At 37.9% G+C, this 27,083-nt stretch overlaps 10 protein-coding genes and 1 non-coding gene across 11 annotated transcripts; 10 read left to right on the top strand and 1 right to left on the bottom strand.

Moving 5' to 3' along the window:
* Window positions 1–1,368: 1,368 nt before the first annotated feature.
* LOC111693510 lies at window positions 1,369–1,530 on the bottom strand. Its single transcript, XR_002763422.1, has one exon. It is a non-coding gene; the product is annotated as a U1 spliceosomal RNA (small nuclear RNA).
* Window positions 1,531–7,922: 6,392 nt separating this feature from the next.
* LOC106649120 lies at window positions 7,923–8,752 on the top strand. The gene is made up of 5 exons (XM_014366395.1): window positions 7,923–7,970; window positions 8,063–8,141; window positions 8,211–8,287; window positions 8,350–8,470; window positions 8,547–8,752. Exons 1-5 carry the CDS (start codon window positions 7,923–7,925, stop codon window positions 8,750–8,752), a joined length of 531 nt encoding a protein of 176 aa, XP_014221881.1.
* A 641-nt stretch (window positions 8,753–9,393) lies between these two features.
* LOC106649119 (zinc finger protein OZF-like) lies at window positions 9,394–10,774 on the top strand (the record flags this gene model as incomplete). The annotated part of the gene is made up of 4 exons (XM_023458223.1): window positions 9,394–9,587; window positions 9,671–9,785; window positions 9,857–10,043; window positions 10,107–10,774. Coding segments are annotated over exons 1-4 (996 nt in total), but the record flags the coding sequence as incomplete, so codon positions are not given.
* A 2,310-nt stretch (window positions 10,775–13,084) lies between these two features.
* On the top strand, window positions 13,085–13,887 carry LOC111693491. The gene is made up of 5 exons (XM_023458181.1): window positions 13,085–13,160; window positions 13,236–13,290; window positions 13,365–13,435; window positions 13,526–13,649; window positions 13,727–13,887. The coding sequence occupies exons 1-5, from the start codon at window positions 13,113–13,115 to the stop codon at window positions 13,885–13,887; spliced, it is 459 nt and encodes a 152-aa protein (XP_023313949.1). The 5' UTR covers window positions 13,085–13,112.
* Window positions 13,888–14,790: 903 nt separating this feature from the next.
* Window positions 14,791–16,116, top strand: LOC106649118 (zinc finger protein OZF). Its single transcript, XM_023458180.1, has 5 exons — window positions 14,791–14,816; window positions 14,901–15,015; window positions 15,087–15,273; window positions 15,337–16,043; window positions 16,108–16,116. The coding sequence occupies exons 1-5, from the start codon at window positions 14,791–14,793 to the stop codon at window positions 16,114–16,116; spliced, it is 1,044 nt and encodes a 347-aa protein (XP_023313948.1).
* An 854-nt stretch (window positions 16,117–16,970) lies between these two features.
* Window positions 16,971–18,520, top strand: LOC106649117 (zinc finger protein OZF-like). Its single transcript, XM_023458221.1, has 3 exons — window positions 16,971–17,107; window positions 17,191–17,302; window positions 17,380–18,520. The coding sequence occupies exons 1-3, from the start codon at window positions 17,073–17,075 to the stop codon at window positions 18,319–18,321; spliced, it is 1,089 nt and encodes a 362-aa protein (XP_023313989.1). The 5' UTR covers window positions 16,971–17,072; the 3' UTR covers window positions 18,322–18,520.
* Window positions 18,521–18,639: 119 nt separating this feature from the next.
* LOC106649116 lies at window positions 18,640–20,513 on the top strand. Its single transcript, XM_023458178.1, has 5 exons — window positions 18,640–19,761; window positions 19,845–19,917; window positions 19,988–20,064; window positions 20,152–20,275; window positions 20,344–20,513. The coding sequence occupies exons 1-5, from the start codon at window positions 19,714–19,716 to the stop codon at window positions 20,511–20,513; spliced, it is 492 nt and encodes a 163-aa protein (XP_023313946.1). The 5' UTR covers window positions 18,640–19,713.
* Window positions 20,514–20,890: 377 nt separating this feature from the next.
* LOC111693495 lies at window positions 20,891–22,248 on the top strand. The gene is made up of 4 exons (XM_023458194.1): window positions 20,891–21,164; window positions 21,608–21,784; window positions 21,865–21,970; window positions 22,038–22,248. The coding sequence occupies exons 1-4, from the start codon at window positions 21,075–21,077 to the stop codon at window positions 22,139–22,141; spliced, it is 477 nt and encodes a 158-aa protein (XP_023313962.1). The 5' UTR covers window positions 20,891–21,074; the 3' UTR covers window positions 22,142–22,248.
* A 764-nt stretch (window positions 22,249–23,012) lies between these two features.
* LOC106649201 (general odorant-binding protein 56d-like) lies at window positions 23,013–24,024 on the top strand. Its single transcript, XM_014366488.2, has 4 exons — window positions 23,013–23,150; window positions 23,231–23,401; window positions 23,498–23,606; window positions 23,742–24,024. Exons 1-4 carry the CDS (start codon window positions 23,100–23,102, stop codon window positions 23,819–23,821), a joined length of 411 nt encoding a protein of 136 aa, XP_014221974.1. The 5' UTR covers window positions 23,013–23,099; the 3' UTR covers window positions 23,822–24,024.
* Window positions 24,025–24,167: 143 nt separating this feature from the next.
* LOC106649115 lies at window positions 24,168–24,985 on the top strand. The gene is made up of 4 exons (XM_023458177.1): window positions 24,168–24,281; window positions 24,493–24,621; window positions 24,696–24,831; window positions 24,900–24,985. Exons 1-4 carry the CDS (start codon window positions 24,168–24,170, stop codon window positions 24,983–24,985), a joined length of 465 nt encoding a protein of 154 aa, XP_023313945.1.
* Window positions 24,986–25,047: 62 nt separating this feature from the next.
* On the top strand, window positions 25,048–26,791 carry LOC106649114 (tektin-5-like). The gene is made up of 3 exons (XM_023458176.1): window positions 25,048–25,255; window positions 25,338–26,283; window positions 26,477–26,791. The coding sequence occupies exons 1-3, from the start codon at window positions 25,182–25,184 to the stop codon at window positions 26,789–26,791; spliced, it is 1,335 nt and encodes a 444-aa protein (XP_023313944.1). The 5' UTR covers window positions 25,048–25,181.
* Window positions 26,792–27,083: the final 292 nt, after the last annotated feature.

Here is a 27,083-nt window from a genome sequence, read left to right as displayed (position 1 = left end):
TTTGACGGGAAATTATATCAGTTTGCATCTTTACCTTTAGTTTATGTCTAAATCCACTAATTTTTATCAATGTAAGTTGATGAAGACAGTATTTTCATTTTTAAGATCAAAAGGTTACAGATCAAGCGTGTACTTAGACGACGTTTTGTTGTATGGATCTGACCGTGATGAATGTTTGGAAAATATTTCTTATGCGATGAGTGTTCTTAAATTTTTAAGATTTATAATTAAATACGAAAAGTGCTCTCTTGTACCATCGCGTAGATGCAAATTTTTAGGTTTCATATTTGATACTTTTCGATTTACGCTTGAATTGACGCAGGAGAAAAAGTTACGTACATTAGAGAAGCTGAAGCCACTCAATTATGAAAACGTTTATAAAATTAGAGACTTAGCTCAATTTCAAGAATTGCTTATATCTGATATTCCGGGCGTACAGTACAGTGCAATGTAAACGAAAAATGTTGAAAGGGATAAAACGAACGCATTAAAAATAAGCAATGGAAACTACGAAAGTATATTTCACATTGCAATATACGCGATTTAGAATGGTGGAAATTTAACATTTAGTCAAGTTTTCGGTTTATTAGAAATTTTAATTTGAAATTTTAAATCTTCACTGATGCCTCATAAACGGGTTGGAGCGCTGTTTGCGGTAGTGAAAAATTTAAAGGCTTTTGGACTTGTAACGAAAAAACAGCATTCGATAAATTATCTATATTAATAACATTAACGATGCTAAAATAGTTTTCCTATATTTTTAACATTTAATTAGCAACGCAATGATCTATTTAGTTTTTTTTTTTTTAAACGCCAACATTTATTTTTCTACTTTTTCTAACGCTGAAAAACGATTCGGTCATTAACTGAGTTTACCCTACAACTGGTCTTCAATTTTGTGCTACAGAAATTGTAGGAGTAAAATTTATGATAGCTGGTTTCATGGGGGAAGAAAGCATTCAATCTAATTTATTTTTACTATAAAGTATTATAAAAATAATATCGTCTCATAAATAAAATGATGAGTCGCTGTGCACAAACGCTTTTGCTGGCTTTTCATAGATTTTGGTAAAAAAAAAAAAACATAATCTTTATAAGCCCTACGAAACCTACCATACAAACCCTACTATATTTAGCATTAGACAAAATCATTTTAACATAACCACGCCACAATCTGAAAAATTTGTTATTTCATATAATCAAAACGTTTAGTTTTCTAGTTCGACTGTGCTAGAGAACATTAAAGTTGATTGACTTCAATTACACTCGATCGACATTCGCACCGCATCATCTCCGAGCTACATTCAGCTGACATCGATGCGATGCTAACAGTTGCTCGAGGCGAGAAATTATTTTTGGATTGATCAATCGGGATAGCGCGAACGCAGTCCCGGCTAACAAAAATTATACGCCCGAGATATCCGCATTAGGGATATTCGCAAGGGTCAACCCAATCGTAGTGCAATGAGAGGGTCTCGCCCTGGAGGAACCGCCTTGGTGATCACGGTAGCCTCTGCGCCAGGTAAGTATGCTCGAGGCTGCTTTCGCTCCCCTTTAAGTACACGCTGACCCATGCTTCGCTTGTAGGTCGCGATTCAAAGCGGCCGAGCCATCTGGTGAGCGATACATAAAGCATTGCGGGATGAAAATACTCTGCGCGTAAATCGTATGTCATAGCGTAATTGGAAAAAACTAGAAAAAATATATTTTTCTTGATCCCCTGGTCGAAAGTACTCGGTTTCGCCATCGATTTCGATGGCAAAAGTTGTACTTTTAGCAACAAGTTATTTCGCTTTTTTTTCACTGCGCGCAGCTTTGTCACCTAGCAACCGTATATTGTTATTAGAGGTTTTAGTTCGGATAATCAATCTTGTTTATAATAAGTAGCGAAGACTCTGACGATGAAAATGAAATTTGTCGGAAATTCGAAGAAAAAGCAGATTTGATTAGGCTATAGCCGGTATATGATAGTTCAAATTTAATACAATCATTATTAGGAGTAAATCTCATAGGAAATTTTACGACAATACTCCTAATACTTTTAATGATTGTACTTTGGTCAATTGTACGTTTGTTAATTGTACACTTATTAATTCCAACCGATCTAATAACGAATCATAATTATAATTAATATTAAAAAATCAATTTAATAGTAAATAAACATATATGAGTAAATCTCACGAAATTTTAATATTCTTGTCAACTGCACAATATTTTTGTGTAAACCTAAAATATACCTTTCCTCGCATTGTTAACGTTCAGTTTTCAACTTTTTCTTTTCTTGAGAACAACTTTCAGTGGGGTCCAAACTTGAATTCATAGAAAAAAATGCAATTTATAGCGTTTTTTATGCGTTTTGAAATTCAACGCATCCTATTTTTAATTTTCAAATTCTAATTCCCGATAGGCCCATCGAGCTTTTTTATCCAAACCATCACCAAACAATCCTCAGAAAGTGAACTTTCGAAAAAAATGTCACTGACTGGTGTGCGTCGTTACTCGCGCCTTCTACACTCTTTAGAAAAATTTAACTCGACTTTTAGTTTTTTAATGATTTTTTTACAAAATCCCAATATCCCAATTGGCCTCACCATGAATCATCACGAAATCATGGGGAAAAGTAGTTTTTGAGTAGCAGAATCGAGTGGTATATCTATTTTTGATGTGCGTGCTTTGTAAAAAAAGTTATATACGATATAAACATGAGTTTTGCCCGCGCCCATTGTTGAATTCAATTATAATCATGAATTAAACACATTTAGAAATTTTTCCAATGCAAATTGGAACCCTTACTATTTCCGTTCGATCGTAACTAACAAGGCATTTGAACATTTCAAGCTGAAGTTTGAATTTACGCGCTTGAAACTGACATTCGACTCCGATATCGTGTACACGCGTACAGATTGCAGTCCATACGTATCTATTCAGTACCCATTGCGACGCCACAGCAAAGAGAACTACAAATATCGTATCGACTGTAGCAAGTGATCAAAAGTTGAAATTGTTAATATCATATAAATTATAAGCGATTGTGTGTTACGCGAGTGTGTGAGACGATGGGCAACGTCTTGAACCATTTCAAAAAATTGAAAACTACGCCCGAAGAGGCCATCGATCGCGAGAACAAAGAAGAAAAAGTCGAACATGTCCATAGATTCGAAGTGTCGAGCGAGAAATTGAAAATTTGTCAAGGAAAAGTCGATTCCCTCGAAACTCTGCTGAGACCAGGTGCAGATCTGAACTCGCCCGACGAGGATGGATCGACTCCTCTGCACATCTTATGTCGAAGATTGCCCTATAATAATACCCGTGATTACGCGGAGCTATTTTTCTTAATCAACGATGAGTTACATAAGCAGCTGGTGCAGGTCGATGCAGAGGACAAGTTCGGTCGTACACCGTTGCAATTAGCCGTGACTTATCTCAAGCCGAGTACTATCGATTTACTCTTGGATCGCGGGGCCGATTTGTCAAGCTTTGTTTTCCCAAGCGAGATTAATTTCCACGAATGCCTCGATGAATTTTATCTAGACGAGCTAATTGGAAATAAATTGATGCTAGCGTCTAGCCTACTGGCCGTTATCGAGCGTCTCGAAAATAGAGGATACGAACTGAACCGAAAAGACGCCCTGACGATAATGAAATTGTTCTCCAAGTACGGATTGTTCGAAAGGTCGATGGATTTTAAAAAATGTTGGTGCGACGACGAGGAGATCGCAAGAGAGGCGAAGAAGACAATGGTGAATTCGAGCCTGTCGCTCTACGATCTGATCCAGTTACGGCCCGAAGAGTCTGCAAAATTATTCACACATCAGGAAGGTGCAAAATTGGCGGATGCCATTGGTTGGTGGGGAATCCCCGACAATTGTAAGAAGGCTTTTTGCACGCATCTGTGCGAGAAAATAGCCAGAAGATTTTTCTGGCGTTGGGCGATGACTCCTTTCATGGAGCTGATCCACTACAGACTGCCTCATATCCCTTGCGAAATGATTATGGAAAATTTGAAAAACGAAGATTTATTTCACATTTGTCTGGCGGCATCAGGGCAAAGCTAATGATGGCGATTGGCATAATTATTGTATTTTTCATATTTGGTGATAATGAATTTCGAATATTTTCCATATAATTGAAATAAATAAATTAAAAAAAAATTAAATTTATTAATTGACTTTGCTTTTTTTCAACAAAATAATTACTACGTTACTAACTTATGTATGGGCTATATCATGTCATTCGTGATAGTCAAAAATAATGAAATTGAAAATAAAGTATGTACTCTTGAAGAGTATATTGGAAAATGAAAAACCATGTTTTTTTGTATTTTTATGTATCTATAAACATTGAACATATTGCAATATTGGCCTAATCGCTAGAGACAAACACATTTATTTTTCGACTTTTAATGGGTAAAAAGATTACGAATATGATTTTAGATAATACCTCTAAATCCCCATCAAATTTCAAATTGAAAATCATGTTTCAATAATGTTTTCACTCTAGGAAAACCGAATAAAATTCGAATCATCAAATTCCAACTTTAAAACCCTGTAGATCCACGAGGAATGTATTCAAACGAGCGGTCTCTACACTTTGAATCAATGATTTTCGTTGGTTTCTGTACGTAACTCGCTCTAAATGTACCTCTCACCAACTTCGAGCGAGCGCTCGTAGATAGCAGCCTGTGTATAGTCAGTACATTTTAAAACGCCCACACGTAAGCATCGTAGCTTCGACCACCACGTGCTCTGAATTTTCTTCGTGCAGCTGCAAGTAGTTCTCACAAGAAGTTATTATTTATTTATTTATTTATTTATTTTTTCAATTACAGTACGATTGTGTATTGTGCGTGAGTGCGCCAAACGATAATATAGACCATGTCTTCCACCGACGAATCCGCTGAATTGTATAAAAAAAAATTAGAAAGTCTGAAGAGCCTACGTGAAAGCATCAATTGGAAGGTTAGAAAAGAACGAAATGAATTACTCTCTCGACTTTATCCCTTGATCAGCGATTGGACAATCGGACTTTCGGATCTCCGCGGCGTTTTTCGGCCCGAAGAAATCAATTGGCTTCTCGTCGAGGAAGTGAAGAATCTGAACGAGTACTACGAACACTTGGACATAGATCGCATGTTACGGTTCAGGCCCGACGAAGTGCGAACCACCGGTTTCGACAAATTCCTGGACTTCGTGCACGAGACCGGTTACAAGGACGAGCCCGAATCACTCGGTAGAGATGGCGAGCGGCAGCAGCCACTTTCGCGTCGTCGTACCACACCGCTGCATCACGCGGCTCGATTCAGACACCGGTACTGCCATCTTAGCAATCATCGACGCTTCGCGATCGTACCCGTCATCGGTAAACTTTTCAACGTCTACAACAGATTCGACGCGAATTACAGCGACGACTTCGGATGTACGCATTTCCACGTGGCCTGCGAGTACGGCTTCCAGGACGTCGTCGAGAAATTCCTCGAGCTCGGCCGAGTGGATCCCAATCTCCCGGTACGAAAAACGGGCGATTCCCCGCTGTACTTGGCTGTCTCCAATCATCACGAGGAGATCGCGAAATTGTTGATGAATCGCGGCGCCAATCCGAACGCAGCCAACGCGGACGGAAGGACAGCTCTGCACGCTCTCGGCAAGAATTACTGGAGGTCGCGGGACATGGAAATGGTGTTCGAGCTCGGGGACAGATGCAGGCCGGGACAGCTGGTCGACGTTCGAGACAAGTGGGGCAACACACCTCTGCACTTGGCCATACCGTCGTTGGCCTACAATATAAAGGACTTGGTGCGATCGTTGCTGGAGATAGGCGCCGATCCGAATCTGGCCAACGACGAGGGATCGACTCCGATGCACTTGATCTGCAAGAGGCGTTGCTTCGACGGCTTGGGCCAGTTGTTCTGGCGGATCAGCGACGAGATGGGCAAGCCGGTGCGAGTCGACGCCCGGGACAAGTCGGGCAAAACGCCGTTGCACTATGCTCTGGAGTACCGTCACTACCAGATGGTCGAGCTGCTGCTGAGGAACGGCGCCGATCCGAACGCCGAGGGATTGAATCTTCCGCTCCTCATTGCCAAGACTCACTTCTACCCCAGCGTGGCGAAGACGTTCTTCAAGATCTGCGCGGAGCTCGATCTGCGGCTGCGGGTCGACGCGAAGGACGAGTCGGGCCGGACACCGCTGCAATGGGCCGTGACGAGGCTCTCGCCGAAAATCGTCGACGTACTGTTGGACAACGGCGCCGATCTGTCCAGCTTCGTTTTTCCCACCGAGAGCGATTTCGCTGAGAAATTAGCGCTGCGCCAAGATGAGAAGAGGCTCAATTTCAAATGGGGAATCGCGTGTCGCGCCATGGCCGTGGTCGAGTGTCTCGAGGACCGGGGATACGAGCTGGACCGAAACGACGCCCTGACGGTCATGAAGATCTTCGCCGACTACGAACTGTTCGAGAAGTCGGCGAATCTCGAAAATCTGGCGATAAAAAAAGCGAAAAAGGTACGTTTAGGGCCACCGAATGAGACGCTCTACGACCTGATCCGGTTACGACCCGACGAGCTGACAAAACGATACACGTTCGGCACCTTGGTTTACATTGTGAGCGTTTGCATACTTCGTAAACTGCCCAAAAAGCTCGGCGAGGCTTGCGGTATGCATCTGTGCGAGGCGGTGTCGAGAGGATTTTTCCGGTCTTGGGCGACGAAATCTTTCTTGGACCTGACAGGCTGCAAGTTTCCGGTTCTCTGCTGTGAAAAAATCATCGAGAATCTGAAGAACGAAGATTTGCGTAATATTTGCTTGGCGGATACCGAACCAAGCTCTTGATTGGCGATATAAGCATATTTGCAATCTTTGGCGTTATCTAATGTTGTATATTTTCCATTGCAAAAAATTTAAATAAATAAATTTAAAAAATTACCAACGGCATTTTATTTCTTTGTCTAAAATGTAAAATTCACTAACTAACGGAGGAAACTGCAACACCAAAAGCGTTATTTCAGTGTTCTTTTCCTTTTAGACTTGCTTGAAATTTAAATTTTCTTAAACTTTTTTCGAGCATTTTCATTTTTAATGCTTTTGTTTTAATTTTCCAAAACTTTCCTTCTTTCGTATTTCCATGTTTTTAATCAATTGTACCCAAGAAGTTTTTCAAATATTTACTGGCTTGGAAAAAAGTGATAGAGCGACGATCAAGACATACGTGACTGTTGTGGCGTGGGACACTATAAAATGACATGTGCTTGAAAGATGGTTTTAATATTCTTTTTGCATTTGTTTTTTCCACTGACAAAGATAAAAGTTTGCAAATTGATGAGGTGCTTTAAGATTTTGTATGCCAATTAACCCAACGAAATAATTACGGCTTTACTGACTAAAAAAGTTTCCATTCAGCGTTGATGGCAAAAAAACATCACACCTGCGCGTCTCAGATTCGTACCAATATTTTTTGGGGTCTCTTGCTTATCAAGCTCCCTATTATAAGTTTATTCTAATGGGCCATAAGAACGAATTTAATAATCACTGTCTTTCCTACTTAAAATCTTCGAGATTTTTTATCTAAAAAAAATGACTTAATTTAAGAGAAAAATAACAATGATAAAGAAGTCCTTAACCATTTTTCAATGCAATGTATAATCCGGCTTCCGTAAAAGAAACAACAACTTCAGGCCTTCGAAAAACAGTTTATTTTTATCCTCATTTCAATTATTCACGTTAATGATCTCACATAGATACAATCTAATCTGGAGCAAACACTATGCAAAAATCATCGATTAATTGAATTGAACAAATATTGTGGCTGTCTTATTTCATATCGCGAGACGCGAGATAATTTTTACATATGAAAATGCGCTAAGCCTAGTTCTCGAAGTAATTTCGATCAGTTGCGATTCGAGCGACGAACCGAGTTCATAGTACAACATGAAGGGTTTAATTTTTGCCTCTGCTTTGCTCCTCGCCGTCGTTTCGGTAAGTATACAGTCGATCAATGTTTTATTTTATTTTTTTTTTATGGAGAAAAAAACTTGATATTCGTCGTTGATTTTTTAATTTTGTAACAGGCCAAGTACTCGGGATTAAATATACAATTAGAAGGAAATTTATTAGAATGCATGCTTGACAACTACGGCAAGGATCCTCGTAAGTGTCTATAGCTCTATGCATCATATTTTTCTTACGTTGTTATTCACATCAAAAAATTGATTTCAGGTGATCTGACACTCGACCACAACACGACACAGATAATGTCTTGCCTCTTTGTTTGCGATTTTGCACTCAAGGGAGCAGTAAGTACAGTCACATATTTGATGAATTGAAAAAAAAATTAATTTTCTCATTTTATTCGTAGATTTACCGCAACGGCACGCTGAATATACCATTTCTCGAGAAGCTGTACCAAAAAGAAATCGAGACCAGCGATTTTCCCGTTATCGAGGTTTTCACCGAGACTTACTATCAGTGCAAAAAAGGTATGATTAATAAATGACCATATATTTGAAATACTTGCTGCATAATTTTATACGTTTTGAACGCGAAAATTTTCAGAATATCCAGATCACTGCGATTGGTTTTTCTGCCTGGACAGTAGATTGCCGCCAGTAAGTACTGAATCTTTGGAAATTCACTTAAAAAATGAAAAACCATTAGAAAATATAAATACCTCGAAGAATTATGAAGAATATAAGACCTTGGGAGGCAGAATATACCAATTATTGACCGACAAATATAATCCACTGAACAAAATTAATTAGATGTCATTATGGTCAATAGAAAATAAAACAACAAATAAAAACACAAGAAATTATGATTTTTCTTACTTTTAAGTTTATATTTCTAGGCTGCTTTTCTTAACTAGGACTAAATATTCTTATTTTTTGAGCGACTGATTTAAAAAATCACTTTTCATTCAGCTACTAATTAACATTTGCTGTCTAGGCATTATTTATTTGAACTCGATAACTTGAATTGATCGTTGAAAAAGCAGAATTTGACAGATATTCAGTAGGTAAATTTAACCGAATAGGAACTCACGAAAAAACTCCATTGCTTACATTGAATTATGTCGCAAGTTTTGTTATTTATGATCGCACCTTACAACGCACTGAGCGAGCACAAACCAGTTTAGTAAAATTTTCCATTTGACTGCCGTAGCAATTTTACTACTATCTACAATTACAATGACTAATACTGATCTTCATGTTTAATATTATGTATAACACAGTATAATGCCATGCACTGTATCGATGTCAGTTTCGAGACGTATTTCTGTGTTACACCGCATTTATTTAAGAAAATTGTGCCCCTGTATTAATGCAATTTTGGTGCCGCGATAGTCTTTATGCATTGCAGTACAATTTTTGGGTATGCCTAGTCGACGGTGGAGGGGGAAAGTATCGCCAAGGAGCCATCACAATCGTAGAGTCTCTTCACTAATATAAGCTAGTAGTGCGTAGTACAACAGTAGCATACTGATGTTGACTTCTCAAGGTGCTTAAGGACTTCTCAAATAACATCTCGGTGAATGTCGTGAAATAAAATAATCATCATCATCCAACGAGCGATGGATAACAAAAGTAGCATAGTGAGGTATACTTTTTTTGTCAAATGTCTAATACTTCGCCAAGCAATCGTTTCACGAATCGCTTCATAAAAAATGAATGATGCTTCAGGGTAAAGAAGGAGCCAGGCAATACTTGGCCCGATGAAGGCGACGGTAATATTTTCGATTCAATGGATTTTGGCGAAGTCAACAACTCCAAAGCATTTCCGTTACATGAATCATCTGTGAGTTCATAATATTTGAATAACTTTTTGTCTTTTACTTGTAAATAACAGTTGAAAAATATTGATTTCAGGAAAATCATGTGAATGAGGTTATGGTGTTCCAAGAAGAGGTAGATAAAAAAATATTCATCGATTTTGAGTGCAAAAACGTCAAACCGGAAATTGGGGTTTTAGCGACAACCATCTGCAAAACTGAAGATCAGAGTTATCAACCTATTGTGAAAATGGAAAACCCGATAGAGACTAATGATACGAACGGTAAAGATCTCATAATTTTGATGAAATTATAATTCGCTTATGATATAAATTATTAATTTCTAGACAATTTTCACCTTGAAGAGTTCGAGGAGGTACAGACACTTGACAATATAACTCCAAACAAAATGTCTCGGAAGTGTAATTTACGTCGAAAAAGCAATGCAGTACATGATCGTATCAAACCCTTTGAATGTGATATTTGTCACAAATCATTTGGACAAAAGAGTTCTCTTAAAACTCACACAAATACAGTACATAATCGTAACAAGCCCTTTGAATGTGAAATTTGTCATAAATCATTTGGACAAAAAGCAAACCTGGAAAAGCACATAACTAGTGTACATGATCGAATCAAACCCTTTGAATGTGATATTTGTCACAAATCATTTGGACAAAAAGCAAGCCTCGAAGTGCACATAACTAGTGTACATGATCGAATCAAACCCTTTGAATGTGAGATCTGTCACAAATCATTTTCAAGCAAGAGTTACATCAATATTCATATTAATTCAGTCCATGATCGAAGCAAACCCTTTGAGTGCGAGATTTGTCACAAATCATTTGGACAAAAAGGTACCCTTAATTTACATATAAAATCAGTACATTTTCGTAGAAAGCCTTTCGAATGCGATATTTGTCACAAATCATTTAGACAGAAAAATAGCCTCAAATCTCACGTAAATACGGTACACGATCAGATCAAACCCTTCGAATGTGAGATTTGTCATAAATCATTTGCACAAAAATGTGTTCTCAAAGTTCACATAAATACAATGCATCATCGGAGCAAACCCTTTGAATGTGAGATGTGTCACAAATCATTTGGAATTAAAAGTAATCTTAACAAACACATAAATGAAGTACATCATCGCAGCCAATCCTTTGTATGTGATATTTGTCACAAATCATTTGGATCAAAACGAAGTGTCAATCGTCACATCAACATATTACATGATCGTAGAAAACCCTTTGATTGCAAGATTTGTCACGAATCATTTGGAACTAAAAGTAATCTCAACAAACACTAAATAAAATGCATGATAGAAGCAAACCCTTCGAGTGTGACATTTGTCGCAAATCATTTAGCTATAAGGGTACTCTCCAAAAACACTTAAATGATGTACATATTTGAATCAAACCCTTCGAGTGCGAGATTTGTCACAAATCATTTGGATATCAGAATGTGCTGAAAATACACATAAATTCATTTCATGATCTTAGGAAAAGAGGAGGATGAGATCTTTCAATTTCGTAAGGAACAATAAATAATTTTAACCCGTTACTAATTTTGTCGTTACTGTACAATCCTTTCACTTCCGTTTCATGCATCAACTACAATATTAACAATGTTTCGTCTCCAAGCTCAAGATTGAAAACTACAATTGTTGATAAAAATTATCTGGAACAAGTGACAGCTAACCCGATGCCCGGTCAACTACATGTCGTAAGTACTCGCCATAACAATTTTATTAAGAATTGATTTATCCCATATTAAGCTTAGGCTATCTCGTTATGAATACAAAAATGACCCGATCCGGCTTTTGACTTATTGAGAAAGGAGGAACTCTTTCTCAGTGCATTACAATCCCTTTTTCGTTAGATTTTCATTTTTCAGTAATAATATATAATAACCAGTGTAATATGCACAGTAATATGTGTGTCTCAGTTATCATAAATATTTACACGCGCCCAAAAGCATGATAATCAAGGCATACGTGACTGTAATGGCATCATAACTGTGGGTTTTATTAATTTCTTTTGATATTGTTTTTTTCCGCAGCCAAAGACGACGTTTGCAAACTGGCGAAATTTTTTAAAAATCTTTGCAAATTGAAATTGTTTGAACATCGTTTTTTTTTGCCTTATCAATTCAAAATATTCTAAATCACATCCGTTTTTTATTAAGAATAGTAACCTAATAGGTTTTTCATTCAATCTGTTCATTTAACTATACATGGGAATTACTTTAACGGAGCACAACTATATTTCTCGTTAGTTGTATAAAAAAAATGATACTCGTTATTTTAGACTTTGCTATGTTTGTGCAGTTGGTTGAAGATTAAAATTTTCATGTTCCGTTCGGATAGCAAAAAAGAGAACGAATACTACTGGAGGTTGACGATGAACGCGTGAAGGTGGTTAATTTCGGTAATTTTCAACGGTCATGTCAAAACTAGACATTTACTCTTGAACTTTTTACCCTTCGTGTTCGATATTACAAAAAATTTAACTTAATTACAGAAAAAATTTTATTAAAGACTCGACAAGGAATAACTCTTATAATCATGTGTAAATATTTTTTATAATGTAAACTAGACAATTTTACAGTAGCAATTGTTTTTTTTTGCGTCAACAACACGTCTCCTAACAAAATAATTATAAGGTAATTGGCTAAAATAGTTTCCATTCAGTTTGATCGACAAGGAAACAACATCCCTCCTGCAGGTCACAGATTCTTGACAACATTTTTTAGGTCTTCCTGGTACCTAATGATAAATGACCATTTGCTTATTTTATTCTAGTGGACTGTAAGGTGTATTCAAAGAATTATTTTCTTTTTCATTAAAAATGTGTACAATTATTTCATCTCTAAAAGAAATGACTTTTGGGGTAAAAACATAAGTAGTAAAATAGTTTGAGAATCAATTGAAATTACGAAAAAAAATTTTTAGCATTTTAAAAATCGCATAAAACACTTTTTTACATCACTCTAAAATCAACTGATCTCCATAAGAAAAAGATCAACTTTAAAACATCGATTTTTCATAAGCTCATTACTGCAGCCATCCTCTTCGGTTGTTTAAACACAATTAATTCAATAAAAACATGTTTATGTTTGTTTTTATTATTATTTTTTACTTATTCACGTCATTGATCTTACAATAGGCGCAAATACTATGCAAAAAATCATTAACTAATGATTGAACAAATATTTTGACTGTGGGTATTTCATTATGAGCTAAGTAAGATAATTATTTTATTTGGCTGGTGCTTATAAAAATGCGTTAAGCCGTGCTCTTGATGGCAGTATTATCGTTTGATCGTCGAGCCAAACCGATTTTGCACAACATGAAGGGTTTAATCTTCATCGCTGCTTTGCTCTTCGTCGCCGTTTCGGTGAGTACTAAGTGCCTTTTTGTAAATTGATAAAAATGCTTGAGGTACATAGTTGATTTTTCAATTTTGTTACAGGCCGAGTACACGGATAAAGATAAAGAGGAATGCTTCAACGCAAATTACGGTACAGGTTAGTGTCCATCGCTCTTTTCGTCATATTTTTCGTGCATTACTAAGCTTTCGTACCGATTAAATCGATTCCAGATTATCCACCCGCCGATTTCAATCGAGTTTTCGCTTGTGTTTTCGCCTGCAATTTTTTCAGCAATGGAGCGGTAAGTGTATAGTTGAATACATTTTACTCGAGGCATTTTGAAATGAATGAATCGGAAAATAAGATTACTTTTTTGACATCCAACCATTAGGTCAATGATGATGGCACGCTGAATCTCCCAATCGTTAAGGAAATTTTCGAAGAAGATCTATTTCCAAATAGTAATTTTAACTACGAGGAAGTTTTCACTAAGATTTACCGTGGGTGCAGAAGAGGTAAGCTCGACGTGTGCCCGCATGAATTAATAATTACTTCTTTCTCGATTTTACATTTCGAATACGAAAATTTGCAGATTACCCCAATATTTGCGACTGGGAAATGTGCATGGAGGAAAGACTGGATCCGTACTTTACGGAAGAGACGAGTAATTGCTTATTGAAAGTCAAGAATAGAGTAAAGAATATCAAGACCATCTTGGGACGCAGCATATACAACCAATATTCGAAAAAATAATCAACTCAAAAAAAATAATTAAATGTTAAATTGATGGTGAAAAATATTTGTTAAATAAAAAATAAATAAAAAACGACCATAAACGAAGAAGTATTTACTTTTCCTTAATTCTATGCTTAATTCTGCTTCATTTTTCGAGAATCACTGAAGCTTTACGCAAAGGAAATTGCTGCAGTTATTTTCCTGTTATTTAGGTTTTCACGGAGACTTACTACCAGTGCAGAAAAGATATGATGAAAGAATTATGAAGAATATAAGACCTTGAAAGGTAGAAAATACCAATTATTCACCGATAAATATAGTCCACTGAATAAAATGAATTAAATGTCATTTTGTGCAATAGAACATTAAAAAAACAACCAAAAACCAAAGACATGATTTTTCTTACTTACAAGTTTATAATTCAAGTCTGCTTTTTTTAATCGAAACTAGTCTTATATTATTCGAATCACTGATTCCAAAATTCAATTTTTATTGTGCCCCTGACAAAATTTTGCTGTTTACCAATGTATTATTTATTTACACAAAAAATTGAATTAATCGTTGAAAAAAATGAAGAATATGACAGATATCAAAAAGAAACTAACAAAAAAGCTCCATTTCTTACATTGAATAAAATCAAAAGCTTTTTTATTTATGGTAGCACCTTACAGCGCAATGAGCGTACACAAACTATTCCCATAAGATGAATGACCCACTCTTAATTATTAATATCATGTGTAGCATAAGAGTAGTGCGTAGTACAACAGTAGCTAACGACCGAGTCTATGCCTCAGTGAGTAAGTGTTTACAAATTGGCGAGATCAAGGTACTGATGTTGACTTCTCAAGGTGCTTAAGGACTTCTCAAATAACATCTCGGTGAATGTCGTGAAATAAAATAATCATCATCATCCAACGAGCGATGGATAACAAAAGTAGCATAGTGAGGTATACCTTTTTTTGTCAAATGTCTAATACTTCGCCAAGCAATCGTTTCACGAATCGCTTCATAAAAAATGAATGATGCTTCAGGGTAAAGGAGGAGCCAGGCGATACTTGGCGCGATGAAGGCGACGGTAATATTTTCGATTCGATGGATTTTCGCGAAGTCAACAACTTCAAAGCATTTCCGTTACATGAATCATCTGTGAGTTCATAATATTTGAATTACATTTTGTCTTTTCACTGTAAATGACAGTTGAACAATATTGATTTCAGGAAAATCATGTGAATGAGGTTATGGTATTGCAAGAAGAGGAAGATAAAAAAATATTCATCGATTTTGAGTGCAAAAACGTCAAACCGGAACTCGAGGTTTTAGCGACAACCATCTGCAAAACTGAAGATCAGAGTTATCAACCTATTGGGAAAATGGAAAACCCGATAGAGACTAATGATACGAACGGTAAAGATCTCATAATTTTGATGAAAATATAATTCGCTTATGATATAAATTATTAATTTCTAGACAATTTTCACCTTGAAGAGTTCGAGGAGGTACAGACACTTGACAATATAACTCCAAACAAAATGTCTCGGAAGTGTAATTTACGTCGAAAAAGCAATGCAGTACATGATCGAATCAAACCCTTTGAATGTGATATTTGTCACAAATCATTTGGACAAGAAAATAATCTCAAATCTCACGTAAATACGGTACATGATCGTATCAAACCCTTTGAATGTGATATTTGTCACAAATCATTTGGACAAAAGGGTTATCTTAAAACTCACACAAATACAGTACATAATCGTAACAAACCCTTTGAATGTGAAATTTGTCAGAAATCATTTGGACAAAAAGCAAACCTGGAAAAGCACATAACTAGTGTACATGATCGAATCAAACCCTTTAAATGTGAGATTTGTCACAAATCATTTGGACTAAAAGGAAACCTCAAACTTCACGTCAATGCAGTACATGATCGTATCAAACCCTTTGAATGTGATATTTGTCACAAATCATTTGGACAAAAGGGTTATCTTAAAACTCATGCAAATACAGTACATAATCGTAACAAACCCTTTGAATGTGAGATCTGTCACAAATCATTTTCAAGCAAGAGTTACATCAATATTCATATTAAATCAGTCCATGATCGAAGCAAACCCTTTGAGTGCGAGATTTGTCACAAATCCTTCGGCTATGAAAGTGATCTCAAAAAACATATAAATGCAGAACATAATTGTATCAAACCCTTTGTATGTGATATTTGTCACAAATCATTTGGACAAAAAGGTACCTTAAAAACTCACGTAAATACAGTACATAACCAGAGCAAACCCTTCGAATGTGACCTTTGTCATAAAACATATAGCCGAAAAGATCACGTCAAATCTCACATAGCAGCACTACACAGTCTTACATTGAATAAAATCAAAAGTTTCAATTTTGTAAAGAACAATAAATAATTTCAACCCGTTACTAATTTTGTCGTCACTGTACAATCCTTTCACTTACGTTTTATGCATCAACTAGGATATTAACAATGTTTCGTCTCCAAGCTCAAGACTGGATACAATCGTTGATTAAAAAACTCTGGAACAAGTGACAGCTAACCGGACGCCTGGTCAATTAAATATCGTAAGTACTCACCTTAACAATTTTACTAAGGATTGATTTATTCAATAGTAAGCTTAGGCTATCTCGTTATGAATACAAAAATGACCCGACCCGGTTTTTGACTTATTGAGGAAGGAGGAATAACTCTTTTTCAGTGCATTTAAATCCCTTTTTCGTTAGATTTTTATATTTCAGTAATAATATATAATAAAGAGGAAAAATTTACATGAGATACGTAATGCGTTTTCTTAAATGATATAATTGTAGATTGTAATAATTTATTTATAACTTGTTTAGTTGATAACTTCAAAATTTTCTAACACTATTTGTAACGTAAAAAAATTAAATCTAATGCTACGAGAAAAAATTGGCAAAGAACTTGGCTCGCTACATTTTGAAAAAACTGTACCAATGCGAATTTTATGTGCGACTAGCTTTGGAAATCCTTGATGTAGCAAACATGGCTTGCACAAAGAAACACCTCGTGTCGAGCAATACGCGAAAAGGTCATGCATTCCATTCCCGACGTAAACAATAGAACGAGCACAGATTCATATACTATTCGCCAGTTTTCTCGTGAAGTTCGCTCGATCGCCACAGAAAGATTGATTGTTTCATCGATAAAATTCCAACTTACCAAGATGGAATCCATTGGTTTATTCAATTGCGCCATCAGGTAATATTTTTTACTTTATTTCGAGTAAAGAATTATGAAAAAAAATTATTACAAAATACCCGATCTCATTGAGGTTATTTCAGGGTAAAGGAGGAGCCCAGTGATGCGGCACTTATTGAAAACTATAGCGAAAAGATTGACGAGAAACCCGATCTAAATAATTTTCAACATTTACCATTACAACAAGTAAATGCTGTAAGTGTTAATTATATGTAACTAGTACGGTAGTAGGTTTGATTACAAAAATTTTCACGCATCTTTTTTTCCAACAGACTCATCCTCTTCCAAAATGTGGCATTAAACTTGAAAATGAACTCGAAGACGAAGTGAAAATAATCGTTGAATGTGAAGATGTCAAGCCTAATGTGGATTTATTGACAGTTGGAAAAATTGAGAATTATTCTCCAAATCACTCTCAGAATATCAAAGTTAGTACAGATTATAAACTTCAAAATACGATAAAAGTAGAAACCGTAGGCGAAGTGAAACAAGAAAATATTGGCAATGTTGCAGAAGAATTGAGTTTGAATCTCGATTGTGAAGTTGTTAAACTGAAAAAGATCAAAAAAATTAGAAAAAAGTTTAATAACAAACATAACCTTAAAACACACATTACAGTGCATAATGATAAAAGCCTTGCATGTGATGTTTGCGGAAAGAAATTCAAACAAAAGTGTCATCTGAAAATCCACGTCGAATCGGCTTATAATAAAATCGCACATACATGTGATATTTGTGGACAGAAATTCAAACAAAAAAATCATCTGAAAATCCACATCGAATCAGCGCATGATGGTATCACCCATGGATGTGATATTTGTGGAAAGAAATTCACACGAAAGTCTTATCTGAAAATCCACATCGAATCGGCTCATCATAAAATCACACATTCATGCGATATTTGCGGTGAGAAATTCAAAAAAAAGTCTTCTCTAAAAATCCACATTGATAAGGTGCATAATGGTATCATACCTACATGCGATATATGTGGAAAGAAATTCGCTAATAAGAGCAATCTTAAACTCCACATCGATTCGGTTCATCGTAAAATCCCTTATGGCTGTGATATTTGTGGGAAGAAATTCACACGAAAGTCTTCGTTGAAAAACCATATTGAATCGGCTCATAATAAAATCGCACATGCATGTAATATATGCGGTGAGAAATTCAAACAAAAGTCTTATCTGAAAATCCACATTGATATAGGTGCATAATGGTATCGTACCTACATGCGATATATGCGGAAAGACATTCTCACAAAAAAGTGTTCTCAAAAGACACATCGATGGAGTCCATAATGGTATCACATATTAGGCAATGTCACCGAATTTTCGTACACATACATTTACAGAGTTGCATTAAATATAAAAATTTCTGTATAATTCTATAAATTAATCCAATAGCAATGACTACGAGCCGCGACCTCGAAAAAATTGAATTCAAACAAATTTCAAGGTGGATCATAGTAATTTTATTACACGAATAAATGTATACATATTAAAAAAATAATTTTTATTCAACGCGTTTTATTTTCAAAATTAAATGACAATTTTCTTCCATAAAAAGAAAGACAACTTTTTAGAATATTTGCTCAATTCGATTGTATCACAATAGCGTGAAACTGAATATCATGCAGTGCTCCCGAATTTTCCTTGTCGATAAGCAAAGACCTACGTGAAATTGATACTCCTCACGATTTACTGTCTGAGAGAACGAGCTTAAGCCAGACCGAGATTAGGCGAGATCTTTAATTAACCAGTGTAATATGCACAGTAATGTGTGTGTGTGTGTCTCAATTATCATAAATATTTACACACGCCCAAAAACATGACAATCATGGCATACGTGACTATAATGGCACGTGATTGACTGTGGGTTTTAATAATTTCTTTTGATTACGTTTTTTTTCCACGGCCTAAGACGATGTTTGCAAACTGGTGAAATGCTTTCAAGATCTTCTCAAGTCGAAATTGTTTGAACAGAATTCTTGTTTGCCTCATAAATTCAAAACATCAATTCTCAATCTTTGCTTATTTTATTCTACTGGGCTTTAAGGACCATACGAGAATTATTTTCTTTTTTACTTGAAATCTGTGACTTTTTCACGTCGAAAAAGAATGAGTTTTGGGGGAAAAAATATAAATAGCAAAAAAGTCTTAGAATCAGTTGAAAATACGTAAAAATGGTATGCAATCCTTTATTAGATCACTCTGAATTCTACTGACTTCTGTAAAAAAACATCAATTTGTAGGCCTCTGAACCCAAAAGCGATTATTCATCGGTTCATTACTCTGCAGCCGTATTCTCTTCGTTTTTTTATTCATAATTAATTAAATTCATAAACATATTTACGTTTGTTTTTATTATTATTTTTTACTTTTTCCCGTCAACGATCTCTCATGAACACAATCTATTCTGGCGCAAACACTATGCAAAAATCATTAACTAATAATTGAACAAATATTTTGACTGTTTTGTTTCATTACGAGCGACGTGAGATGATTATTATTCTTTTCTGCTCGTATGTATAAAAATGGGCCAAAGCGAGCTATCGTCGACAGTAGTATCGTCATCGAGATTCAAGTGCCAAATCGATTTTAAACACTATGAAGGGTTTGATCTTCATCGCTGCTTTGCTCTTCGTCGCCGTTTCGGTGAGTACCAGGTCGACTCGGGCCTTTTTGTAAATTGATAAAAATGCTTGAGATACATCGTTGACTTTTCAATTTTGTAACAGGCCAATATATTTGAAGATATGTTAGATGACAATGATCGAGAATGCGTGCACGAACAATTCGCTCAGGCTTCAAGTAAGTGGCTTAGCTCTGTTCATTTGAACTTTCAATGTATTACGATTCACGTCAATCAAATCGATTTTAGGTGATATTGAATACGATGCGGACTTTTTTCGGTTTTTGTGTTGTATAAACGGCTGCGATTTCTTTTTAGAGGGAGCGGTAAGCGTATTTTTATACATCTTACTCAAGACATTTCGAAATCAATGAATCGGAAAATAAAATTAATCTTTCTCGTCCTAACACTAGGTTTATGATAACGGCACGCTGAATATGCCACTTATCATCAAGGATTTTTATGACAGTGGCTATGTAAATGGCGATGTTAACCTCGAGGAAGCTATCACTGTGACCTACCACAGCTGCAGAAAAGGTAAGTTCAACCTAAATGAGTAATTGACTGATTTCTCGATTTTAAGTCTGAAACGCGAAAATTTGCAGATTACCCGAATCTCTGCGACTTCGCAATGTGCATGGAGCTACGACTGGATGAATATTCACCGAATAATTGCTCATCGAAAGCTCGTGCTAGAAATGGAGCAAGGCTTATAAAGATCAGATCGGCACGTAAAATATTCTCTGAGTTAACCAAAAAAAAAATAATCATCTGAAAGATATCGATTAACATCGCTTGTAAGGCTTGTTAGGGCCTGTAAGATAAAATAAAAACCAAAAAATAATTGACCACAAACGAAAGAAGTAATTATTTCACCTAATTTCTAATCCTACACTTATTTTATGTTTCCTGGGTCGAATCGAATTCGACATAAAGTCGGATTCAAAAGCTCGCATAGAACTGAACCAAAGAGGAACACCACATCTCGTCGTTACACATTACGTATTATCGCAAATTTATTATGTAAATTATTATGCGCGGCCGCGAGGGAGTATACGTATGTAATACATTATAATGCGCTCGAATTTTTTCGTCTCAGCCCCGTCTATAAGATAAATCATAAACAATATAAACTGGCTGGTGGTTTGCACATCAGCCACATCGCGAAGAAGCCAGAAAGTCGAGCTCGAGAGTTCAGTCACACCAATTCGAGAATCTAGTGCCTACTGTACTGCGCGCGAGCAGCTCGCGCGTTCGATAATACCGTGTAATATGGTATTCGCGACTTCCAGCGACAAAATAACATACCAATAGTAATAAACAAATAATAATAATCATGCGCCCGGTCGCGAGTGTCAATTTGTTTCTGAAAACGAGGCGAGTTTTGATCGTGACGCTGGCTTCGTATCTCATGACGATACAAGGGGTAAGATCGATTTATTTTTTTCTCTCTTCTCTTCATAATTCGAATCTTTTTCCTGACGCGAAATATAGAACGCATCGACGCGCGAGATAATGACGAAAGTTGCGCGACTTTCACGGTCTAGAAATACTAGAAATGTCGTGATATATACGATTTTTTCTCCGAGAAATAAGCGCGATATAATACGCCGATCGTAATAGAACGTGTTTAATTATGTTTTCATGTTCACCCGAGACGCGAACTGATAATCGCGTGTCTCTCGTTCTCGCTCGTTCTCTGCGCGCGAAGTTATCAATGCGAATAGAGTAAAAAAAAATGACACATAAATCAACGCTCGAGATTCGTTTCGGGAAATACAAGGAAAAACAGATTCGTCGAGAGTCGATAATTAATAATATCGATGATGCTTCTATTCTTTTTTTTACGTTGATTTACATTCATCGTAGGTGAGAAGAGAGCTGAATCCTCAAAAAATCAATCTGAACGAGTTCATCGACGCCATGCAGACCTGCGGCATGCAGCTCGGCTTCGATCGAGACTTCGCTCTTCACCTGTACGGCAGCAAGGAGGACTTCAATCGTACCCTGTGCCTGTCGTTCTGCGCGCTGAGAAGGCTCCAATTGGTAGGGTCCAACGAAAAAAATAAAATAAATTAATCGACAAATGCTCGCCCTTGACGATTTTTTTTCATTACCGATTTTAGTACTCGATCGAGGACGAGATTAGAAAGGAGCTGAGCACTTTCGGCTCGGGAAACGACACGAGGCTGATCGATCACGTGAACAAGGCGCTGAAAAGCTGCAAAAATCGTAAATATCTCGTTGATCGTGAAATCATACAAATATCTCGTTATACATCTCTCGTTTTTTCCTCCAGTTCTGGACGATCCGTGCCGATTGTTCGACTGTCTGTTCGATTACGCGGGAAAAATCGACAACCACGAGGAGTCGGCACTGCTCGCGAAATTTTTCTCCGACTGAACCCTCGAATTCCGACGCTCCGCTGGGATACAATGGCATTATAATTATTACATTTTGTATCGTAAACGCTAATATCGTATGAATAAATATATATTTTTAGCCGATATAACGCACAGCTGACGCATTTCTGGCCTATTGAAGTCATTGTCAAATATAAATACATTTAGTTTATAATATTATAATAAAAAAATAATCAATTCCAATAATCTATTCGATAATCGTATAAATACCTGAAAATCACGTGTCTGTGTCTGTCTCTGCGTCTGTGTGTGTGTGTCTGTGTCCAGACGAATAAAAAATTACCTATTCGCGGCACAATTCACGATGTGTGCACACGCCTTGTCTCTCCAATGCCATTTTGGCAATATAATATATATATAATAGCATTATTTTGAGGTAGACCTCCAAATTACAATCGGCCGCGCAACGACGGCACGAATCGACGTGAGGCTGCGAAATCCAAGTATCCTCGTTGTCGCGATTTCCGCGATACGTGCCGAGCGTAATTTTCCATCTGTTTAAGCGCGCGCAGGGCCTCAACTATATCGCGTGTGTACGTGTCTGTGTGTGTGTGTCCGCGAGACGTGTGACCAGAAACATATTATCATAATGCACGTATACGTGTATCCAAGGTGCCAATCCAGTACATAAATCTTTTGGCAAATCTTTTGTCTTTATAAATCGACACTACTACTAACTACTACGAGCGAAGAGAGAGAAAGAGAGAGAGAGAAAATAATGTGTCAATGACGATCGATACGCAGAGTGCATGTGTGTGTGTGTGCGTATTGTGCATTTTAAAAGCTGCATAGACACAGACAGACAGACAGACAGACAACTACTGTTTCGGAGTATAAAAAGGAGCAGAGATCGGCCGGTCTTTGCTCAGTCGCTCGCAAGACAACAGCGTTCACAAGTTTGTGCGATTCAAAACTGCAACTTCTCAACGTCTCGCAAGATGAAGACTACTTTGGTTTTTCTGGCTGTGTGCTTGGCTGTCACTTTTGCCGTGAGTCTATAATTTTACTATACTCGAGTCCGAAAATTATATAATTACGAATCATAAATCTCGTGTGTCGTTGCGCGCAGTCGACCCTTAAGGACGAGCAGAAGGCGAAGCTTCGGGAGTTCAAGGAGGCCTGCATCAAGGAGAGCGGAGTCGACGCTGCGGTCGTTGACGGCATTGTCAAGGGTGGCCCGATCACTCGCGGCGACAAGATCGACTGCTTCTCCGCCTGTATGCTGAAGAAGATTGGCATCGTGAGTTTTTTTGGATATATATTATATTCGTCGTTTTAGACTGCATTTTACCGAATGAAATTGTGATTTTTTTCTTCTCCTGTTTCCGTGACGCAGATGAAGCCCGACGGTGCGATCGACGTCGAGGCTGCCCGCGGCAAAGTGAAGACGACGAACGCCGACCCCGACAAGGCCAACAAGGTTATCGACGCCTGCAAAGATCTCGGTGAGCGACGAGTTCCTCATTTACTTTTTTTTTTCTCTTTGCTCGAGAAAAACTACACGCTACGGTGTTATCGACGCTCCAATTTCTACGTTATGTACGATTAATCAACTTATTTTCCTTTCTCTCGTGTTGCAGTCGGAAAAGACGCCTGCGAGACCGGCGGCAACGTCTTCAGCTGCTTCATCACCAAGAAAGACTTCCCGGTCCTCGACTGAGTTACATTCCTACCTATCGAATCAACTTCGCTAACAGAACAAAAATGATGAAAAAAAAAAAAAAAATAATAACGCCACCGATGTATTTTCTCGATTTAATTCAACGAACGATTGTTTCTCTTTTTTGTTTTTATAATAATTTGGCTCTCATGTACTTGTGCTAATTGTTATTATTGCGAATAAATCAATTGTGATAAACCATATACAATTTTATCAATCGTGTCCTCAATTCTTCTTTTTTCCTTCAAATAAAACAGTCAACTGCATAAGCATCGCGTTGCGCTATGACCAATAGTCGATGTACTTCGAGCTCGCGCGGATGCGATCGAATTGTGTCGAATACGAGATGAAAAGAGTAACTTCTATTCCGGCTATCATTGCTCTAGTCGCTTTCCACTTATCGCTCGCGTTCGTCATGGAAATCGGCGAAGCTGCCAAAGTCGTAGACATCTGCGGCAAAGTGAGCCGCGCGAGACTAGCGGTGAATCTGCGAGACAAAGACTGCTTGAACCGAGCCGGAAGTAAGTCATTCGGGGTGTGTAATGTGTTCTATACAATTTTGTGAAAAATCACAGCTAGAGAGTTAATAATTTTGATACCAGTTTTATCATAATTTTTTTAATTTATAATGCTGTCTCTCCATGAAAAAGTGACAGACCTAACGTTAAAAGAATCAATTTGAAAAATGTGTAATATCAATTGATCTAGATGGAACGACCGAGAACGAAAACACCGACGTAGTGGTTCGAGAAATCAATATGGATCTTTATGCCGTTTGCCTACTGAAGAAGGCCAGTCTCGTCGGTATACAATTTTTTTAAGTGAAAATTATCGAATTTTTATATATTAATCAAATGACAACCACGACGCACAGATGGACGAAGATGGCAAGGTGCGGCTCAATTTTGACATCCTGAAAGTCCTCGAACACCTCTACGAGAAACAAGACAGCGATCAGCTTTTGGGCTTGGCGCTGATCGCGAGGGCTCTGCAAAAGTGTCGTCGAGCGCGTGAGTGTAAAACGCAGATACATTTTTCTCTTCGAATAATTTAATCGTCGTTTGATTCGCAATGTCAGGTGGCAAAGATCGGTATTTCAAAGCCGCCAACATCGTCAAGTGCTTGCTGGATAATCAGGGGACGACGATTCGCTGCGCGGGATGACGTCAAAAAAACAACAACTGTATGGTCGATCTATTGTTTACCAAAAAAAAAAAAAAAAGGAAACAAAACAAAAATAATATAACCTTCTGTAACAAGTCATCGACATTTCGGCCACAATAAATAACAAAATTTCCAAGTGTAATCTTTATCTATTCAAGTAACATAAAATTGATTTAAAAAAAAACAATAAAATAAAATGAAAATGGACGAATGGGAGAAGCCTCTCTGGATACCGACCCGAGGATTCGAGGAGGTCGACGCTTACCCAATGTAACCCCCTTCATTATCTTACCTCGTACAAAATAAAATAATATTACAAAAAATCATCATCATCGTCGTTGTCGTGCCTCAGTCCTCAGCTACCTATAGTATGTCGCCGCCGGGAATTACCGACCTACGCGCCGACCGGCATGTGCACCGAACCCGTGTCGTTCCCGAGCATCGTCACGGGCCACGACAGCGGCCCCGTCGAGGTGGCCCGCCATCCGCCACCCTACCACTACTGCTGCTCCCGATGCGGCAACGGCGGCCAGTGCCGCTGCATGGAGGGCCACTTGGGCTTCGCGAGCGACGTCGAGCGCGAGCTGCGAGGCGGCAAATCGATCAGCGCCGAGTTGGAGGCCCACCACGAGTGGCTCCAAGCCGTAGCCGCGGCTAGTTCGAAAGCCTCGGCCCGGCTCGTGAGCGAAAAGACGAGCGATCTGCAGGGAAAGATAGGCTGTCTGAGGTCGAAGCTCGAGCAGCTGCTGCTGGAGTGTCGCGAGCTGGAGAACACGAAGCGTCAGCTGCAGGCGGCCGAGCAGGTGGTGCAGGCGCCCCAGCTCATTGCCCAGAACTGCATAAGGCTGAGGTTCAGCGGTAGGCAGGGAGCCGATCTGAGGAACGACGAGGTGGACGAGCTGCTGGCCGACGAGGTGCACAACTGCGAGGACCGCCAGACGACGATCGGCAAACTGCTCGATCAGATCGATTACGAGCTGCTGCAGGCGAAGACGATGCAGTACGAGCTCGAGCAGTTCCTGCAGCGACTCGAGTGGGCCACCAAGGTGGACAAATCCGACGCGGCTATTCTGAGGCTGGGCCAGGAGCCGGATCTGCGCACGAGATTCGCCTGTCTGGTGTCCCAGGCGGACGAGTTGCTGAAGAGGAGCCAGGAGTGGCGGCGCAAGGCCAGGACGACGATGGAGAGCGCGTCCAAGAGCATACTGACCAAGTGGTGCGCGACCAGCAAGGCGCTCGAGGCCAATGTCAAGGAGATCAGGCAGGCCAAGGCCAAGATCATGTATTCCGTGTGCAAGGTATGATGTACGAGAAATGACGTGGATCAACGCTTTTTTTTGTTTGAATTTTTTTATGTTTTCTATTTTTTCTTTTTTCTTTCATTTTTTTTTCTCATATATTATATAAACAATTATATTTTTTCTTTGAACTAAAAATTCATTCATTCATCACTATTTTTTCTCTTCTCCTCTCTCTCTCACAAAAACGCAGATAAAAAATGAAATAATCAACGTTGAAAAAAACTTAAAACATATGAAAACCAGTAGCAGTAGTAGTAGTAGTAGTAATGATAATTGCTACGTTAAAAATTGTAATAATAACGAAGAGGACGCGGAGGACGCGGAGGAGCTGATCAAGCGCGGCGAGGCCCAGCTCGAGTCTCTCCGGGTAACGAAAAACAATCTCGACGCCGAGCTCGTTGCCAAGTGCAACTCGCAGTTCGTCGACGAGCACAAGTGCATGACGATGAGAAAGGCCTATCCGATATCAATCTTATGGAAATGTCTTCATGAAACTATTCTCTAAATGTACAACGACGATTTGTTTTGTGTGCATACGCACGCGCATCTTTGCTTCTTTGTATTTATATATATGTGTCATATATCCTTCTTTTTTTGAGCTTTTTGAGCTTTTTTAATATATATAATACATTCAAAGGTTCGAAAAATATATCAATTCGTATATTCTCACTTTCTTTCGTGTGTGTGTTTTTAATAATATTGTCATTTTTTTCTTTCGTAATTTCTTAACAAAAATTATACAATATATTTTTATTTTCTCGTATAATATCAATAGCGTAATTATTATTATAAGTATT

Source organism: Trichogramma pretiosum, unplaced genomic scaffold, assembly GCF_000599845.2.
Source record: "Trichogramma pretiosum strain Unisexual culture from Peru unplaced genomic scaffold, Tpre_2.0 scaffold17, whole genome shotgun sequence".
NCBI lineage: Eukaryota > Metazoa > Arthropoda > Insecta > Hymenoptera > Trichogrammatidae > Trichogramma > Trichogramma pretiosum.
Note: the sequence above shows the minus strand (reverse complement) of the source record. Positions and strands in the feature narration are given on the sequence as shown.